Source organism: Netta rufina (assembly GCF_964035555.1).
Source record: "Netta rufina genome assembly, chromosome: 23".
NCBI lineage: Eukaryota > Metazoa > Chordata > Aves > Anseriformes > Anatidae > Netta > Netta rufina.
In genome coordinates, this window is record NC_140147.1 from 1,134,857 (window position 1) to 1,153,948 (window position 19,092).

The window sequence follows — 19,092 nt, forward strand, 5'->3', positions numbered from 1 at the left end:
TGCAATTACACAGGAAGGAAAACATGCAACTTAAGCTGAGCTTTGAACATGTCACAGTAAGTATCAATACGGGGGTCTAAAAAGGGCCATCATTTTTTTACATTTTTAAATAACTGAGCAGAATTTTGGTTTTGGCAGTAGCAGGACTATCTATATTCGTTCTCATTTTACATCTTTTGATATTTAAGCTTGCCGATTCCTTTTTGCCCACATTACATTACAGTGCATTTTCAAAGGGCACAGTATTAAAGTTATCGCTAATTTATGCAGAAGCATGTGGTTGTTTTTTTTTTTTAAATGTTTATTTTAAACATTTTTTTTTTCAAATTTTTACATTAAAATTAACATTTGAAGAATTGTTTCAATAAAGTTTATGCAAGTTGCCGTCACAGTTTATGTAAAAGAGAAATGTGCTATTAAAATCAGACATTTAGGTTACCTTTTGGGTTTTGCGATGCATGTTAGCTTTACACATCCTGATTCTCCTGCGATAATTTTCCTTTAAAAGGGGGGCATAGGGTGATCTTTTCATCAAGCAAGACATTATGCCCTGAAAGCTGACTCCAAACCATTGTTGAAAATTCGGTTATTTGCACTTTAATAACAATCTACAAATACAACTTTTTGTTTTAAAGTATTCCCCTCAGTCATGCACTGCTGCGAGCAGTTTGTTTCCTGCTGCTCTATTTTTCACCCCCGAGCAGTTTAATTCTCTCCCCCTAGAATGCCAGATTCACCTCGCAATTGGGAAATGCAAACTGCTTCCCCCATCTCTAAGCAGCAGTTTAAGATTACAGCTGATGTATACACAAATACATAACACACCCTGTCGGAAGGATTTGAGGAGCAGCTGCAGCACCCTTCCCAAAGAGGGGCAACATTTGCAAGTGGCTTTCCAAGTAAAGGCTACCTTAAGGCAGGAAGGGCAGCATCCCAGCCCAGTGGGATAGGGGAGTTTACGTGAGCAAAAAGCAAGCTTCCTCCTCCTCCTGGTGGCAGCTAAGCCTCGGAGCTCTCAGCCTTCGTTTTGTCACGTTACATTTACACCAGCCATTTCAGACTCAGCCTGGAGCCTGCAGCCTGGCATGCTCCGTGAGGCCACCTGAAACCTCAATCTTTAATTCAGTGAACGCTTTCCAGCCAGATTTCTGCAATGGTCTAGGATCAAACTGCTTTCAAGAACTTCCAGGGGGTGAAAAACAAATTTTGTTTTTTCCTTTTTTCTTTTTTTTTTTTTAATTACGCTCATTTAGTGAGCTCGATAAACTTTTTGTAAGAATTGCAAAAAAACCACCATTTTTAGAATGTCTCCATATTTTAAAAAGACAATTAGCTTTAGCATTAATTTAAAATTATTTGAAAAAAATAATAGCTATTTTACTGCTCAACCAAAAAAAATGACAATTCATCACATTTACTTTGATTAAAAAAGGACTAAACTTTATTGACAAACTGCGGCAGACATTTTGACAAGTTTTAGCTACCTATTTAGGCAGACTTACACATGTAGCATTTAATCTTCAAGAACAGAGTTGGGAGGACAGTGTACAAATCCAATTAGGACTTTAACCTATGTACAACGTGAAAATTTTCCTCATTTTTTTTCAGCTGCAGTGTCCCTTTTTATGCAAAGCTAGTGTTGAGATACACTTGAACAAGTCCATGGGATTGCTAACACTGACAGTTTTGCCAGTTTTAAACTTGCACTGTATTATCTGCCCCAAACCCTATAACCATGAGAAGACTGCAATTTTACAGAGTTCAAACCTACTCACTTAGTACTCTGTTTTCTAATATCAAACCCCGGGCAATTAGAGCCATGCTTTAATTTGTTTTAAAAGTTCTTCATATCGAACCAGGCTAAGAACCCCTTTACACTGGAAAATCTGCTTCCCAAGCATCTCTCAACACCGCATGTTCGGGGCTAGATTTCAAAACCCACATAAGAAAAGTCAATTTTACAAACCTAATTTTTTCTTTTAAGTCAATCACCTTTAAAAAATGCTATTTAATTTGCTTGAGGATCCTTCGTATTAAAATTTAAACTGAAGATTCACCAGCAATCTGCTTTTAAGTGAAGTTTGACATCTGAGGTTACTTTTAAACGGTGGCAACTACTACCGTTACATTATGATTTTAATTCTTAAAAACAGCCCTGAATTTTGAAATGTAGCCTACTTTGGGATTCTGCAACTACAACTTTTATGGGTTCCTTAAAACCGAACTTAAAAGGTTAACAAAACCTTAATTTCATAACTGCTAAGCAAGCATGTCACTTTTGAAACTAACATTTTTAACTCAACTTTTTTTTTTTTTTTTATTAAAAAAGGTACAGTTGTGTTTATCTAAACAACAAAGAAAGAGAAGCAATCTACACACTTAAAAAAAAAATTAAAGTCGGTCCTCTAAGTCTATTTAACTCATTTTAAAATACTACGTACAGAAGCCAGAATGCAGGGTGAGGATGGAGTGGGAGAAAAAGGGCCACGAAGAAAAACAGTTAGACAATTACTTGTCTGGTGTGGGTAAAGCAACGGGAATCCTGGGAGATACAAGAATCAGTAACAACTGTTTGCTCATAACTGATATTTTTCCCTCATGTTTGTTTTTAGTAACGTCCGTATGGGTGCTCTCTGTAGGCCCCCTTCACCGGCCTAGCTGGCGGGGCCTTCAGGGAGGGCCTTGTTCCATTCCAGTCATCTTGGCCTGCAGAAAAGAGAGCAAGAAATCAGCGCTGGCGGCGTGCTCGGGGCCGGGCGCACGGATGGCGCAGCCGCACCGCCTGGCTCCCGACGTGGGATCCTCTTGGAGCCTGAGCCGAAACACTCCTGGGCTCCACATGAGTTGCTCTACAGTGTAAAGCATGAGAAAAGCCCCTACACAATCCCCCCGGCCCCACAAAACCTCTCTTTTGCAGCCCAGCTTTGGGCCAGTACTGGGAAAAGCCACTCGGCCGGGAATCCCCGGGAAGCCCGCAGCCCCGGCACCCCCGCTGAGCGCAGATTTGGACAAATCCGGTGCCTTTTACGAGTAATTAATTTCAGCAGAGCTGCAGCCAATTCACGGGGTGGCTTTGGCAGCCAGCCTGCCTCTGCTAAGGTCCGGGCAGGCACAGCCCTCTCGGATGGGCAGCCAGCAGCACCGTGACACCGGGACCGCGTGGGGACACGGCCACAGGTAGGGTGCTCCTCCTTGCGATGCACCAGCCAGGCAGCTCCCCGTAATCGTGCCAAAATCAGTAAATGACTCACGCTGCCCTCAGACAGCAGCATATCCAAGGAACGTGCAGGCATCAGCCTGCCTTCCCACTGCTCCTTCTGCACCGGGATGATGGGGAAAATCTGCAGCTGCAGGGAGCGCCGCACCTGCTCGCCCAGGACGGCCAAAACCCTTCTGACAAATACAGCAACCACTGAAGCGAGTTAAGTTCACATCCTGTTGTCCCTGAGCTAGCTCAAGCCCCGGACATCCAAACGCAGCTTTCACAAAGGGTTTTGCCTGCAGCGTTCCTACTGCCATGCCTGCTGCTGCCTCCACGGCCCCGGTTCGTGAGAGCGAGCGCCCAGACCCCGGAGGACGGCCGAGCGCTGCTCCTGCTGCCATGGAGCACGTCCTCATCTTCTCAAAACCGTCTCCAGCCCGGCTCAACAATTTATTCTTCTAATTTTGTTTTCGTGAAAGCAGAAACCAAAGGAAATTACTGTGGATAAACAGATTAACTGTGGCAACTTCATGCCAAGTGTACAATGAGCATTTTGGCCTTCCTACCCCAGACAACAACACTGCTCTCCTACCAAGCAGGAGGCACAAAAGCCTCTTTGTGCTGCGTGACTAACACAGGCAACAACCCAAGCCATTTAAGAGCCATTCTGCACAGAGGCACGAAAGATACCCACCATTACTGACAGCAGCTGTCTATTCAAATTCATCCTTGCCTGGAAGAGCAGCCCTGATTAGGAACCTGAATTTGCACTCACAGCTTAAGCCCGGAGCACACCCAGAGGCAGGTCTGTCTCTGCTCCCTGGGAGCAGGAGATGCCACAACCCGGGCAGAGGATTCCCTGCCTCCCCAGAAGCCCCTCCAGGTCGGTCATTATCGTCTGGGTTCACTCACACCTTCAGGCATGGATGCTCTGCTGCAGGGACTGCTTTCAACACGGTGCATTTCCATGCCACTAAGCAGCTCACTGTGGGGCTTGTGTAACTGTTTACATTTCAGCTTGCTTCCAGAGAAAGTGAATCTTACTCATTGCCACATGCAGATGTCATTCATGAGCTGGGATAACTGAACTAGCTTAAAAAAAACACAAAACAATGCAGTCACCCAATGCTTTCTTGCCAGCACCTCACATGTAAGGCCTGTGGCTTTCAGCAGTGGGTGATTTACTCAGCTGTGGCCAAATCGGTCCTCCACACTCCTCAGTCTAGCCTACGTTGGTAGCCTCAGGTAATTTAAATTAGCCAGACTTCATAAACTGCTTCCTAGTCATATTGACCAAGATTGTTCTACCTAATCGAAGGGAGGCCTTAAAATGACATTTAAATCCATTTTTCAAGCAAATTGTGTAGCGCAGTCGGTGTCAGCTGGAAGGTTTTTGAGGATAAGGAAGCAGATGGAGCCATGCACTCATGCAGCTCAACAAAATATAATCCATGAAACCAGACTGCAGCAAAAGTAGTGCTGTGGGTGGAAATCCATAGCTCTTAAAATACTTTAAAGTGACAAGGAAATTAAAAGATACTTCCATATTTAAAAATGGAAGTTTTCATTGCCTTTGAGACAATTGAGCTAGATAAGAATCTGAAAACCACAGAATGCCTTCAGTTGTTCAGACCTGGGTAATCTGTAGGGTATAAATATTCTGCCACGAAAACTGCCCGAGGCTCTCCTCAGCATCAGAAATTTCTGCTCAGGGTGTGGAGTGGCACTGGAAAACAGCTGATCGACTGCAAAATTCCCAGCTACGTGCAGCCCCTTCCCTGCAAGAGAACAGTATCCCCAGACATACCATAAGCTTCATAGGTTTCCTGTGCCTCCCCGTGTCCATAATCATAGTATTCTGTGTCCCTGGAAGAGTAATTACGTTGGTTACATACAGCGCTGAAATCGTACTCTAACCTGACACAACTTGCACAAACACTGGAACAGCAAAGATGCCCGACGTTGCTCACGGCTGTGGTTGTGTGTTCGCTGCTTTTACACATTTCTCAAGAACACTGGGCCACTCCCAAAGCTATTTCCCAGAATCTCCTGGATTACAGCAGAACAGGGCACTTTCCCTACAGCTCAAGCTCAGAAACAAGTGTTTCCATTCCCTTAAAAGAAAAGAATAAACCATCATGCACAATGCTCTCAGTAAGACAGGTGACTTACCCTTGGCCCTGGCTGTAGTACCCTTCGTACCCCTCATAGCTCTGGTCTGCATATGCATCATCATAGCCCTGAAATGGAGGATGACAAACGGCATTAACAGAAAGAAGGAAGGTTAACGACTGACTGAGGGTAGTGGCAGAAGTGAATTGAGGCTGCAGCAGTTTTCAGAGAAGCCTCTGAGTCCCTGCCTGCCACAGGGAAGGGGGCTCCATCACAGAACACGTGGGCAGCTACAAACTGCTTGTGGCTTGCAAGGAATGAACCACGCTAATATTTACAACACATCTGAGAGTTATTTACATGTCCAAGGCTGCAGCTGTCTGCAGTACAAGTCCTCATGAGTCATGAGGACTCTGTGCTCGCCAGATTTACAGGTAGACAACAACCCATCTGTTATGACTGACTTCAGAAGTTTTACTGGGAGGAGAAGCCGAATTTTCAGAAGAAGTTGCCGTATTTATGTCTGTTCCCCAAAATGCTGCTGTGCATCAAAAAGCAGCGTTCTTGTTTTCCGTTTAGGATATCAAGAGCAGAGATGCTAAGATAAGCTTAGCAAGAGGGTGGTGCTCGGGTATATGACCAGAAACCTCATTATGCTCATTCACATGTTTACTTGAAAGATTTTATGGGCTGCAGAAAAGCGCTGGTGCTCCCTGTTGAAAGAATTCTCTTGCAGAAAAGGCAATGCAGTTTTTCCAACGTGCAGTGATAGTTATGCCAAAGTCCAGACCTGGGCACATTTCAGTTTTATGATAACCCCTTCACCCGAATTCATGATACTAGCAGACCCCCCTTTTGAAGACTGAACAGGTAGAGCACGTCACCAGCAGCATTCTGTGTCTGCACTAGGGCTCACTTCATCAATGCAAGCTTCTGTGTTGGTAGCCTGCATTTAAAGGATGTTAAATACCTAATACACAACTAGCTGGCTAGAATAAAGAAGTAGACAGTTTCTTACATATTCCTCGTAGGTTTCTGGTGCAGGAGGAGGAGGAAGCGGTATCCTCTGAATGCCGGCTGCACGTGCTCTGGGTGCAGGAGCCCCCCGCACCGCCGGGGGGGGAGGCACTCCGCGGGCTACGGCAGCTCCCCTGGCAATGGCACCCCGCACCGGGGCTCCTCGCACCAGGGCCCCCCGAGGAGGAGGAGGAGGAGGCCCAACACCACGGCCCCTGGAAGGAGACAGAGACTGAAGAGCTTGAAGAGCTGTCACCACACGGCTCACGTGCTGAATAGCGAGGGCAGCGCACGCGCTTCTTACGCCTCCTTCAGAACACAACAGCTTGATAAAGAAATCCAGTTACTGTTCTCTAAGCTATGGAATATTTGTCACAAAAGAAAGCACGGGAATTAATCCTACATTGCACGGGCTGAAAAATGGGGTGGAACCGGACTGCATTACATGTTATGCAGATGTAGAAACGAATCTGATGCAGAACTTCTGCCAAGTCATTTCTCAGAGCTGGTTTTAAACAACCCTCTGTCACTAATCAGCACAGACTGCCATACCTCCAGGACTATAAAGATCACTGATGAGATAAGCAGGGACACTTCTGGGATAAACAGTCAGATGAAGCAAAGGCTTTCCCCTGTGAAATATGTAGTGAAGCCAGAACTACAGCAACAGAGCTTTATCGCCAATTTATCCCAATCCCTTGACAGCAGTGACAGAGTAATGCTATGCTGTGACTTTCAAAGGAAGGTCAGTTTGAACTGAAAGTGCTTATTCTGCTGCAGGTTGCAGAAGCAAATACAAAACATCTACACATGATTTTGCAGGCTGTTAAAAAAAATGATTTTCTACCTATTCTTTTCAATTTTTGAAGGGTTACTTTACGAAGCTTCTAATTTCAGGCACCAAAAAACAAGACAAGACATCCATTGAGCTGGATTACAACTCAGCACATATCAAATATCTGATGTCAGCTTGCTCAAGCAAGCCTGCAGAACAAGGCTAGAAAGCCTTGGTCAAAAGCCAAGATCAAAGCTAATGGCTGATGTACACGAATAAGCAGCTCGACCTGATCTTGGAGCACTGCTCCGAGCAAGACGCAGCATTTCCAGATCCACGTTCTGGGATCGGTACCTTGGCACAGGCGGAGGTGGTGGCGGAGCTGCTCCCCTTCCCCGCACAGGGACTCCTCGGCCGCGAGTTGGCTCTGGCACACCGTTCAGATAGGAGAGCTCCAAGAATTGCTCCTGACAGATATCATCCATCATATCCTAAAGAGGGAAGACAGTCAACTCCAAAGAGCAGCTAACTAGACAGTCCCTGCTCCAGGACATCACAGGCTACCGCGCTGGAACAAAAATGGCCTAATAGTCCCGAATTAAAACCTGCTGGTGACTTTTACTGGGATCTTCCCAGCTGGCAGCAGCACACGGCTGCCAGCTTTCTCCAAAGCAGCCAGGAGGAGCCCTCTCCACTGATGTCCAGGAGCTGCAGCGCGCACGGCAGCTGCTCCCTGGGCAGAGGACCTTGCTCACAGGAGGTCTGGAGGCATCCCAGGGATGTTGGCATGATTTATTTGCAAATATTGGAGGGCTCAGAGGTCAGGCAAGATGTATCTCACCTCGAGCATCTTTCAACTGCCATTTAAAGGCAGGTGGCTGGCAGCGAGCCCACGGAACGTAAAACACACTGCCGTGTTCCTGACACACCGGGGAGCAGGAGAGGATGCAGCCTGACGAGCAGTAAATGCCAATTTGCAAGCAGGCTGTCTCCTCACTGCCTCACGAACGCAGTATGCTTCTGCTCCGTGCATTTTTATCACCCCAGGGGATGGAGCTCGAGGATTCGGTGCCAGTCCCTGCTGACCCGTGGGGGTCTTTGCTGCCCACCCCTCCCCGAGCACACACGCAGGCCGGGCCTCGCGCCGCCGGTCTCATCAGAGGGGACCCTCACGCTGCCATGGCAACTCCACAAAGCGAGAAGCCTCCTACCAGATGTGTCTTCACAACCCTGCTGCCTTCCTTTGTGGCTTCTCTGCCAATTTTCACGAGTTTAACACATTGTTTGAAGGCAGCGCTAGATAAGACACTTTAAATAGCAAGGCTGCACACTCGCTTCGGCGAGCCGAGGTTTTGTACATCCCAGGGGCTCCTTGAAGATGACCTCTTTCCTTCAGAGGCACTTCACACAGCAATCTCTCCTCCTCTCCGTGTCAGACACATGGAAACCACTCAGTAACCGTATGCTTTTCCACACTTCCCTGCAGCTCTCGAGTTCCACCTGCCCCTTGACCCCGAGGCACACCTGAGCTCACCCAGCCACAAGGCACTGAGCTCTGCTCAGCTCCCTGCCTGCCACGGCTCTCAATTACAGGCTGAGCTAGCCAGAAGCCAGCAGCACTGTGTGCTTCCTTCCCATTTTGTTTTCTTCCTAATTTAGCGAGCAGTGCTATGATTTTAATAACACGAGAGACTTCTTCAGGTACCTTGGTTCTCAGAGGCAACGCTCAGCTTTGTCGTGTTGCACACTGGCACAAAACCCACGATGCTGAACATGAAGGTCTTACAAGCTTCGCCAGTAGAAGACATCCCCCAAAAGACAACAAATGTCATCTGCATAAATGCCTGACAGGCAAAAAGAGGTTCCTTCACATCATACCCATTTAAAAGCAGCAGAAATATTGACTCAGGGGTGTCTCGGAAACTAATCACAACGCTAAGTACCACTACCAGGCTCCCAGGCAGTCACCCTCCTCATCCTCACATCGTCCTCCAGAGCAGAGCAAGCACCTCTGTGCACAGAGTTCCTGATCTGACCTGTACAGTTTTCTAGGCAGATTTTGATGCCCCAGTTCCAAATCGGAGGAACCCATCCAAGAAGGCTCTTCCATGCCAGATCCAGATAAAATTATTCGCCTGCTAGATCTGAACAGGGAGCTAGACGAGCTCTCCACCCACCCGTGTCCACATCTAAAGCTGGGAAAGAAATACCTACTCTGAGTTTCCCATGCAATTGCCCTGAAGGTGTACTTCCTTCTCATTGTGATTAGGGGATTAATACATGACCTCATGCAAGATTAATGTGGCCATCTTAAGCTGCCACACACACACTTACTACTCTTACTACTCCAGGCTTCCTCGTTACACCTTTCCTGTACCACAGGCCTTACACCGAGCAAACCTTAACCCATCTTCACCCTTCAATACAAAAAGAGCATCAGCATACATACTGGGACAAGGAACTTCTTGACCTCTTCCATGGCATGAGCCATCAGAGCATACGCTTCACAAGGGGGTCCAAAAACTTCAATGAAGACATGCAAATCCATATTTAGATGAGCATATTTAGGATCTCCCCCTTTACGTAGTTCTTCCTCCTAAAACAAAGCATATTAGAGAGTCCTAAACTAAGTAAGATGCAGCAAAACTATTTTTCTTTTCCTGTTTCCTAAGCCTTAGCAGGTAACATCCATAAAATCATTTTAGCCATGCTGGTTCATGGATCACATTAACCTCCTATGCACATCAATACAGTTTTACAAAAAAGCCACAAGCAGCCTGCAAGTCTGTACCTTCCAGCTTTTTATAGCAGCCTTTTCAGGTGCCTACGGTATCTGTGTTAAACGCAGTGATGCCAGCAGCTTTTTTTTCCAGAAGATTAAGCACAGGGAAGCGATGTTCTTCCTGTTCTACACCACCTGTCTGCCTAAGCAGCTCTTTACAGGGACAGTGAAGCTCAATGCCTCAAACACTCCTGCTCTAACTCTGCTCTTTGATACCTGTGTTATTCAGCTGGTTTTAAGAAGCTGTAAGCACGCTAGAAGCATACAAGCTTCTCAGTCTGCTAAAGTAAAAGCTGAATTCAGTTAAAGCCCCATTGTTTGTTAGCTCAATTTTAGGAGCAAGCAGGAAGAAAAAAACGTTTCCATTTTTTCTGCTCAAAAAACCTCCCGGCACTTCGTGATTCACTGAAGATTACCAGGAACAGACTGCTCCAACGTCTTCAGTGAACCGTGAAAATGTACAGATTTCAGAGGGGACATCTGGAAGAGGGAAATGTTTTTTGTTTTTTTCCCCCAGAGGGAAAACATATTCCTTTAGCAAATGACTTTTCAAGGAGTAGCTAGAATTGGTTCTTACTTTAAGGACCTTGCACTTCACCTTTCATATAAGCTACCTCTGCACCCGAGGTACAGTATATCACAGAGATGACTGGTTTCTGCAAGTATCTTTTATAAAGAACACATGCATCACACTTCTCCCCCAGCCAGGATTGCTCCCAACAAGCACAGAACATTTTCAGAAAGGTGACCTCCTGTTGCCTTCGCTTTTGTATTTCCATCTATAAAATGCTTTGAGAACCTCTGCTTTTCACAGCAATGTGCAAGGCATAACGGATGTCTATGGCTTCGAGGGGGTGCCCTTACCTTTGCTTTATCTCGCATCGAACCCTTCCCAAGCACGGATATCTTAGCACCAGTTTCTTCCTGAAGTCTCTTGATGGTGTTGCCTTGAGGTCCCAAAATCTTTCCAACAAAATTGAACTGGAAATACAAAAAGAAGTTGTTTAACTCCAGAACTCAGTAACGTTAACAAGAACTTCTGTCAATGTTACGCTGGCTTACAAGAAGTTTAGTCACGCCGCTTTCTCTTAATCTCACAAAAAAAAAAAAAAATCAGACCAAAAAACGCACAGGAAAACTTAAATTCCAGAACATTCTTTCAATGAAAAAATGCTCCACCAGAAAAGAGCTAAATTAACTCACGTAAAGTATTTAATTCTAACTGCTACTCTCCAGTGGCTTTACAGGCAGCAAGCCTTACGAGTTAAATGTGGTCTTAGCTGTAAAACAGAGCTCTACGCATGGAAGTCTATTCCAGCAATGGAAGATCACAACTACACATCACCATTTAGCTTTATCCCGAGACATGCTGGAAATGCAATGTATTAGAAATAAGATCCTGCAAGCTTGCATAGGACAAATTCTGTAGCGATTCCAGCGGCACACTGGCGTAACTCCTGCTGACACTTTGACAGCTGCTATCTCTAACATTCAGCCATAAAATCCACAGAAAATAAGCAAATCACAGAGATTCAGTAAGCTATTTTCTGGCCCTCACCTTGGGGTACTGTTTGACAGGTATCAGAACTCGTTCTTTCAGTTTCATATTCTTGTGAGAAAATAAATCCAGGTAGTTCTCTTCCTCATCCTTCTTTGTTGTTTCACCCTTCTGAATTTTTTCAATTTCTAAACAAGATAAAAATAGGGCTGCTTATATTCCTCAAACAAGCATCATTTTCGAGTTGGAATTGTAACAGGACACACCACCCTCATTCTCTGTCAAGACACCGACATTCATTGGGTTCATTTGCACTCCTGGAACCTGGGCAGACAGGACATCCTCAGTGCTAGCCCCGCTCCTCTCCTCCTCCCTTCACAGCTAGGGATTGCACAAGGCCAAAACCAGGACAATGAGCAATAACGAGGACAGCAGAGTGCCCTGCAAGCTGCTTTGTGGGTTCAGAGGGACGCTGTAAGCACAGCTCTGCGATCACTTCTGCTGTGCCGTTCCCTCTCAGTTCCCAAATTCATGCCTGCACAGCTCCCACCTGCAGGCTCCTAAACCTTGGGGGGCCCAGCCCCGCTGCGCACCCCTGATTTAAGGCAGCAGCCCTCAGCAAAGCAGGCAGGTTGAATCACTCCAGCTGATGTGCTGGCTTCATCTGTAATTTAAACAGCGGTCTCAGCACACGTTGACACTGATTTTCTGCTAAGCTGAGGACATTCCCAATAAACAAGCCCCAGTTAGTGACAGCCTCGAGTTTGGGCTGGTTTTCTCAATTCTTACAAACTTGGTTACATGCGTGCACCTTTATCACCCGGGTAATTGATCACCTGGTGGAAGCCTCAGGCACACCAGCCGTGGGTATCACAAGTCCCTAACTCGATTCAAGCAGTGTAAGGACGAGTTTTTCTCTGTCAAAGCCATTCTGGTGTAATTGCACACGGAGTTACGGAGTCTTGGAAGATCTGAGGCAGCCTGAATGAACCGTGGGCACCCTGCAGCCCGGGGGGGATCTGCGGGAAAGTCCCAATTACCTGCTGGCAGCAGTCGTTAAGGCAGGCAGTTAGGAACTAGTGCTCAACATCTCCTCAATCTGGCTAGAGGTTAAACTTTCACTGAGAGATGCCGGGTGACAGTCACCCCAAAAGAGAAGAGCCCCCAGGCACCTTTTGGTCCAACCCCAGCACCCGGGCGCACCACGCACGGCCATCCCGAATTACTACTTAGATACTCAGTGAGTAAGGGCCCTTCCTTAAAACCCTAACGGCGTCATTTCAGCAGCAAACACACGAACTATAAATACCTCTTCCGAGCCGAAAGTGCTCTAGATACAACTCCTCACGTCTCGGGGGGAAGAGAGAGACACTTTCACAAGCTGACACACGGAACTGATCAGAGCTGCAGGCTGCTCGCCGGGCGTTAAGGAGGGCAGCAGCAGCAGCAGCAGCAGCTTGCCATCTCTGTCCGTGCCACAAACGGTGAGCCTGACACCGAGCCTTTGTGTTTAGGGCTTTGGAAGACTGGCAGAGCAGATTCTGGGCATGCCAGCCACCCAGCTGCACTCCCATATAACGGGAACAGAAATAAATATAATAGGAGCGCTGGGTTTGCCATCAGACCCCTGCCCAGGCAGGCACAGCCCAGGGGCTGAGCTGGACGTGCAACCAAGAAGCCCTCAGGGACCACGCTGAAGGATCAGGGTTTAACTTTTTGGTTGGGGGCACCCTCACGCAAACTGGTTTTTAGTTTAGAGATCTAAATATGGATCTTGGTATCGCGTTGCATAATTGTGAAAAAGGCCTAATTTTTCTTATTCCTACTTGCAACAGCGCCTTGGATCCCTTACAAAGCTGTTACCATGACTCCTCGGTTTAAGAAAATTGCTGGATATAATCAGCTTTGAAAAAAGGGCTTGGATTTTTCCTTTACAGAGAAATGACTTTGAGGGCAGTACACAAACATAACAAAACCAGAGTTCAAATGCTGTCAAATGTGTAGAACAGGCAAAGGAGATGGCTGCCTTGGTTAGTTTTATACACAGGTTTTAAAATTTTAGCAATGAAAACACGTCGGGGAACCAAGCTTTGGAATCTAAGGATTGCACTGGTGGCCTCTGCATTGATTAAGTGCAGCTTTCGATCCTGTAATAGAAATGAGATCACCTCTCCAACGCTGTGGCTCTCCAAAAGCAGTATTTGTTGAAAGGCACCCTGCGTGTTAACACGAAGCACTTCCTATGCACACTCCAAGAATAAAAGCACCCTTCAACGACCTCGCAGGAACCCAGCGGGATCAGACGTCAGCCCCTGACACCAGCAAACCCCAATTCACAACAGCCACACAGCAAAACCCCATTCTGCCTCGTGCAAGAGCAGCAGCAACATCTGGGACCCGGGCTGGGCAGGCAGCAAACCCTTAAACATCCACCAGTGCTAACTCTTCAAGGGAAACCCAAAATATGAGGGATTAAAAAAAAAAAATCCAGGCCCAGAGGAATTTTTCCTGGAGCTCTCGGTCAGCACAGCACCTGGCACCTCCGAACGGGCTCCAAAGCTGCCAGCAGGGACCAAAGACACGCACAAGGTGTCCCGTGTGTTGCTCCAGCATCACCCAAACGCATCCTGGCACGAGCTGTGCGGCACAGAGCGGTGCTGGAGGAACTGCTGGGCGGCAGCAGCGTGCCAGAACAACCTCCTGAGCCCAAGGAGGAGCGTAGGTATACCTTGAGGGGTTAGGCACGCCGGATTGCAGTGCTGGTTTTAGAAAGCCGGGTGAGAGGCGCAGCAGAAGGTTACCTTCTGGCCACGGGGAATGTCAGCAGGCTGGCGGCATGCGTGGCAGTGGTTCCCAGGCCTTCGTGGGGGGCAGTGATTGCATTGTCTCGGTAGAAATCCTAAGGGGTAGGTAAAGGGGGTTGGTAACGCCGCTGCTGCGCAAGGAGGAGGCCGAGCAGCCGCAGCGCTCCTCCTGCTCTCAGCCCAAACGTCCTCAGCACTGCCCCGCAGCACGCCGGGGCTCTGCGAGCAGGGACAGCTCCTGTCCAGCCCTAACGCTGAGGGCATCGCCTTCACGGCGTGGTTGTGCTGACCCTGCGGCCCCAAAGGAGAGAAAATGAGGAGTTTCGGGGTGGAAGAGGGCAGGGCCCCACCTCTACGCTACTGCTCCCTAGCGGGTCTGATCTCCCAGGGCCAGGCAGCACAGGGAGAAGGGGCACAAGGAGGAGAAACACCAAAGCGTGAGGCAGGAGGAGAGCTGTGAGAGATGGCACAGGCAGAATCCCGGCAGTGGCAGCACCCAGCGGGGCTCAGCAGGACGAGCATTGAGAAATGAGGCACGTGGCTCGGCTCAGGACATCGGGCACGGGTCTAAGGCAGCACTCACAGCTCCTCGGGGGGCTGGGTACACACTCGGAAACACAGGGATGGATAAAATCATCTCCATCCCCAACTCCACGCGGAGAGAGCTCTGCCCAGCTGCCTGCTGGGGGTTTCGTACAGCTCCTCGCTGCCCCGTGGCCTCAGCCCACCTCTAAGCCTCCTGCTGGGTCCTTGGCAGCACGGCCACTGCCTGCCCGGCCCGTGCAGCCTCTTCTCCTGCTAGGAAGAGATGAAATGGAGCTGGCACGAGGCAGGCAGGCAGCAGGGGATCCTGCTGAGGGCTCCTCGCGCTGCCCCTGCTCTGCTGCGCGTTGATTAACACGAGAACCCCAAAAGCCTGCGCCTAGCTAACGTCAGGGGGCAGCTCCTCCAGCCCTGCCTCCGCAGCACACGGGGGGCACAAGCCAAAGAGAGGAGAAGGGATTCTTGTTCCTGCAGGAAAGGAAGCTCCCAGAGCCCGAAATCACAGCAGTACAAAACTGGCTCGTATCCCAAGGTGTAAGAAAGCCCAGCCTTCAATTCCTGCTCAGGGCGCTGCGTGACAGCCCCCAGCTGTCCTTCAGCTCACTCCTAAACACTGCTGATTTTTCTTCAGGACTGCTAAATAGTTTTACAACTCCAGAAGTGTTTCAGCCTGCTTTCAGACGCTGTTTTTACACGGGAAGGCTCGGTGTCAGCGCAGACCTGCGGGGTTCTCCCTCCCGAGAGCAGGCAGCACCAGCAGGCTGCGTTCCTGAGAAGGGGCTGGGGCAGGAGGGTGGCTGTCAGTCAGTAACCAGCTTTTTTTTGGTGTGTTTGTCTGAAAATCACTTTGCTCAAGTTGTGCTACACGTACACGCTACAAGCTCTGCCCCAGACCTAAATTCCAGAGCAGCTCCTCCAGCGGGACAGCCCCAGAGGCTGCCACGGCAGTAGAGGAGCCGGCAATCCAGGGAGCAGCCGGTCCTCTGCACAACGAGTCACTTGCCTAAAACTCGGGTTTATTTCAGCTTTTCTTCCACCAGCTTCTCGCTCCGATTGCCCTGAACGCGGACTGCTGGTGGATGCTCCTAAAGGCCAGCAGTATCCAAACATCCAAAGCAGGCAGGAAGCATCTGGAGCTCTTCCAGTGCTCAATGTTAGGTCTCACAAGGCAGCAGTCGGCTCTCAGCAAATTTTAAATTAATGAAAACCCCCTCGTAAATCCTGGTTACACCTCTCTCTGAGGGAAGCTTTGCTACGGGGCCGAGCGCTGCTCTTTGTGTGGGAATCAGCAAACCCCTCCGGCTGTGCTGGGGGCATTATCACCGAGCATCAGCTGGCTGAGGGCGTTTATTAATGAAAAACCTTAAACTGATGGCAAATCAGCTTACAGGACTGATTGGTTTAGATCGAGATGTCCACAATCGATGCCAGGTTCCCCATGCTGAGGCACCTCTGTTACTTGCACAAAGGGAGGGGGCACTTCTGAGGAATTATTCCCCATGCCACAGGAGGAGCTAGGGAAGCCCCTGGTGCTGCGATGACTATGGCAGCATCCAACGTTTTAAAGCCCTGAACGAGCCCATTCCAAAGCAGAACGATAAATACCGGGGAGCTGAGCATCTGCAGGCTAAACCTGCGTCTGTCCTCGTGCCGGTGCCTCCCGGCACACGGTAAGCACCGAGGGGCACCGAATGCTGGCACTCGTTCCCCTTTTCAAGCTGTCTGCGGGGTCTGCAGGCAGCTGAGCCTACCCGATAGGGCCGCCGAGTGCGGGAGCAGCAGCTGCACCGTGCAGATAGGCAGAAATCCGAGCCGGCAGGCGATTGGACAGCGACGGGGAAGGAGAAGGCGAAGGCTGGTCTGGGCGCAGAACAAAGGCTGCCATTGCCAGCCCCTAACTCGGCTCATCGCGAGCACGAAACGAGCCCTAACCCACAGCACCCGAGGGGAAACTCAGAGGGCTCGCAACCCGCGGGGCCTCAGGCAGCCGCTCCGTGCAGGACCCCGCTGTCCCCAGCCTCCTGGGGCCCCTCTCCCCCCTGGGGAAGCGAAGGGCCGGCCCCACCGTGCTCTAAACCCCCCTCATCCCCCCACCGGCTCCGGGCTCGACCCACCCCGGTGAACCGGGGGCTGCCCCGGGTCGAAGCGAGCCCCTCAGCACCGGGCTGCTCCAACCCATGCCTCCGGGGGGGGGCCCCACAACGGCCCCGCCGCCCTCCCCGGGACCTGCCCGGCCTCCCCCCCCCGCCCCGCTCATTGCCGGGGGTCCCGGCCGGCCCGGTACCTGCGGTGAGGAGCTGCATGGCGTGCGTGAAGGACGGGTCGAGGCTGTCCTTCTCGGCCATCAGCTCGGGCAGGTATTTGTTCTCGGGCTCCAGCTTCCCGCCGGCCCCGGCCAGCAGCGGGGTGGGGGCGCCGGCACCGGAGGAGGAGGAGGAGGAGGAGGAGGCGGCGGTGGCGGTGGTGGAGGCAGCAGCGGCGGGGCCCTGAGCGGCCGAGGCCGTGCCCGCGGCGCTGGGCGGGAGCAGCGGCGGCGGCGGCTGCGCCCCGGAGCCGGCCCCGCGGCCTCCCCCGCCCCGGGGAGGCCGCCGCGGTGGAGCTGAGCCTTGCCGGGCTCCTCCACCGCCTCCACCGGGCCCCGGGCCCCGGCCCATGCGGGCGGCGGGGTCGTCGCGGCGCTGCATGGGGGGGGGGGGGCGGGGGCGGGGCCGAGCCAACCGAACCGGGCCGGGCCGGGCCGGGCCGGGCCGAGCGGAGCGGCGCTGCCACACCGTCCGCCGCGGCGCCACGGCCGGAAGTGAGCGGCCGGAAGTTCCGCCCCCTCGGTTACCCCCCCCCCCACGGCTCCCGCGCGACCACCCCGCGCGCCTCCGCGCCTGCGCAGAGCGCCGGCCTCGCGGCGCGGCCCCGCGCAGCCTCGCCCCGCCCCTCACGGAGCGCGCATGCGCAGTGCTGGGGCCGTGAAGGGGGAAAACACTGCGCGCGGGGAAGCGCCCTCGGCCCCGACTGCGCATGCGCAGCGCTGCCGGCGCGACATTGGTCGCGGGGCGGCGCGAGAATTGTCCCCCGCGGCCTCAGCGCGCGTGCGCACAGGCAGTGGCACCGGGTGTGGGGGGGGGGGGGGGGGGAAGCGGCTGCGCGCATGCGCACTTGGCTGCCCGCGCGGGGACGGCGTTGAGGTGCGAGGCAGCGGGGCCGGGCCCTGAGGGGGCTCTGAGGGGCCTGGGGGGGGCTTGAGGGGCTCTGAGGGGGCCCTTAGGGGGCTCTGGAGGCCTCTGAGGGGGCCTGAGGGCCTTTGAAGGGCCCCTGTGAGGCTCTGGAGGCCTCTCAGGGGGATCTGAGGGGACTCTGAGGGGCCTGGGGGGTCTGAGGGGTCTGAGGGGCTGAGAGGGGCCTCAGAGGGGGTCTGAGGGGCTCCTAGGGGACCCTAAGGGGCTCTGAGGGGGCTCTGAGGGGCTTTAGAGCCCAGGGGAGCGGCCCTGGTCATTTTCCCACTGAGGGTGCCTGCTCCCACACAGGGTGTGTCTGTGTGGGGTTCTGTTGCCATGGTTTTCGGAGGGACCGAGTGTTCAGGGAGCGGGCAGGGGACGCCTCGGTGCTCTTGGATGCAGCCCTTATTGATGGCTTTACATTCATGACCCAAAAAGATGGCCTTTACAGCTGGTAAAACCACACATCTTTCATCCCCTTAAGGACACGAATCTCATCTGGTCTTTCCGTGTCTCGTCACAGGGCCCAGTTTGCAGCAGCCGCTTGTGTGGGGCTGGAGTCGATGTGCGTGGACAAACGGCCTCCGTCGGCAGCAGGTAACGGCGCGCCTGGGCCCTGTGTTGCCCCCTCCCCTCCTGGGTGCTGGTTCTAAGCTGAACCTGTGCACAGCCATCATTCGGCATCAGTGCTTGGGCGCTTTGGTGCCTGTAAAGCCTTGCTTCGAAGGGAGCTCCTGGTGTTGCATGGCTCCCTGAGACCTGTGCCTAATGCGTGCCTCCCCTGTCAGGGCCTTCCTTGCTCGCATGCTCTCTCTTCTTCCACCCCGGTTTTATATCTTCAGTGTAATTTTTGGATATGTTTCACTGAGATTTGCTTTCCTTGCCTGTCCTGTCCTTACAGCTGCATTACTTGTAAATGCCGTGGCGCCTTCCTGGAGCCAGGCGGTGCTAGCTCTGCTCTTGGAAACGCTGTCCTTGCCCCAGGGTTTCCACCTGCTGCCTCGTGCTGAGCACACACAACTCTCCCCTTGCTGCAGCCAGCCCCTCTGCTGTGCTTGTGCTGCTGTGGGGGATGGCTGCCATCAGCCATTTGATCTGGACTCATCCCTCCCAAAAATTTCAGCCAAAAGAGATGCGTGCGGCTCTTCTA

The 19,092-nt window shown here is 51.3% G+C and overlaps 1 protein-coding gene across 1 annotated transcript; it reads right to left on the bottom strand.

The window, feature by feature from the left end:
• Positions 1-1,228: 1,228 nt before the first annotated feature.
• Positions 1,229-17,540, bottom strand: KHDRBS1 (KH RNA binding domain containing, signal transduction associated 1). Its single transcript, XM_084300760.1, has 9 exons — positions 17,018-17,540; positions 11,447-11,574; positions 10,753-10,869; positions 9,556-9,702; positions 7,461-7,597; positions 6,333-6,546; positions 5,375-5,442; positions 5,010-5,068; positions 1,229-2,706 (listed from the first exon to the last, which is right to left on the bottom strand). Exons 1-9 carry the CDS (start codon positions 17,415-17,417, stop codon positions 2,609-2,611), a joined length of 1,368 nt encoding a protein of 455 aa, XP_084156886.1. The 5' UTR covers positions 17,418-17,540; the 3' UTR covers positions 1,229-2,608.
• Between the last annotated feature and the right edge of the window lie 1,552 nt (positions 17,541-19,092).

Excerpts from the sequence above, each read along its gene's own strand:
- KHDRBS1 (XM_084300760.1), bottom strand. The coding sequence starts at position 17,417 with ATGCAGCGCCGCGACGACCCCGCCGCCCGCATGGGCCGGGGCCCGGGG. Across the intron at positions 11,575-17,017 it reads CATGCAGCTCCTCACCGCAG|AAATTGAAAAAATTCAGAAG; the intron begins GTACCGGGCCGG and ends TATCTTGTTTAG. Across the intron at positions 7,598-9,555 it reads TCAAGAAGTTCCTTGTCCCA|GATATGATGGATGATATCTG; the intron begins GTATGTATGCTG and ends TTCCCTCTTTAG.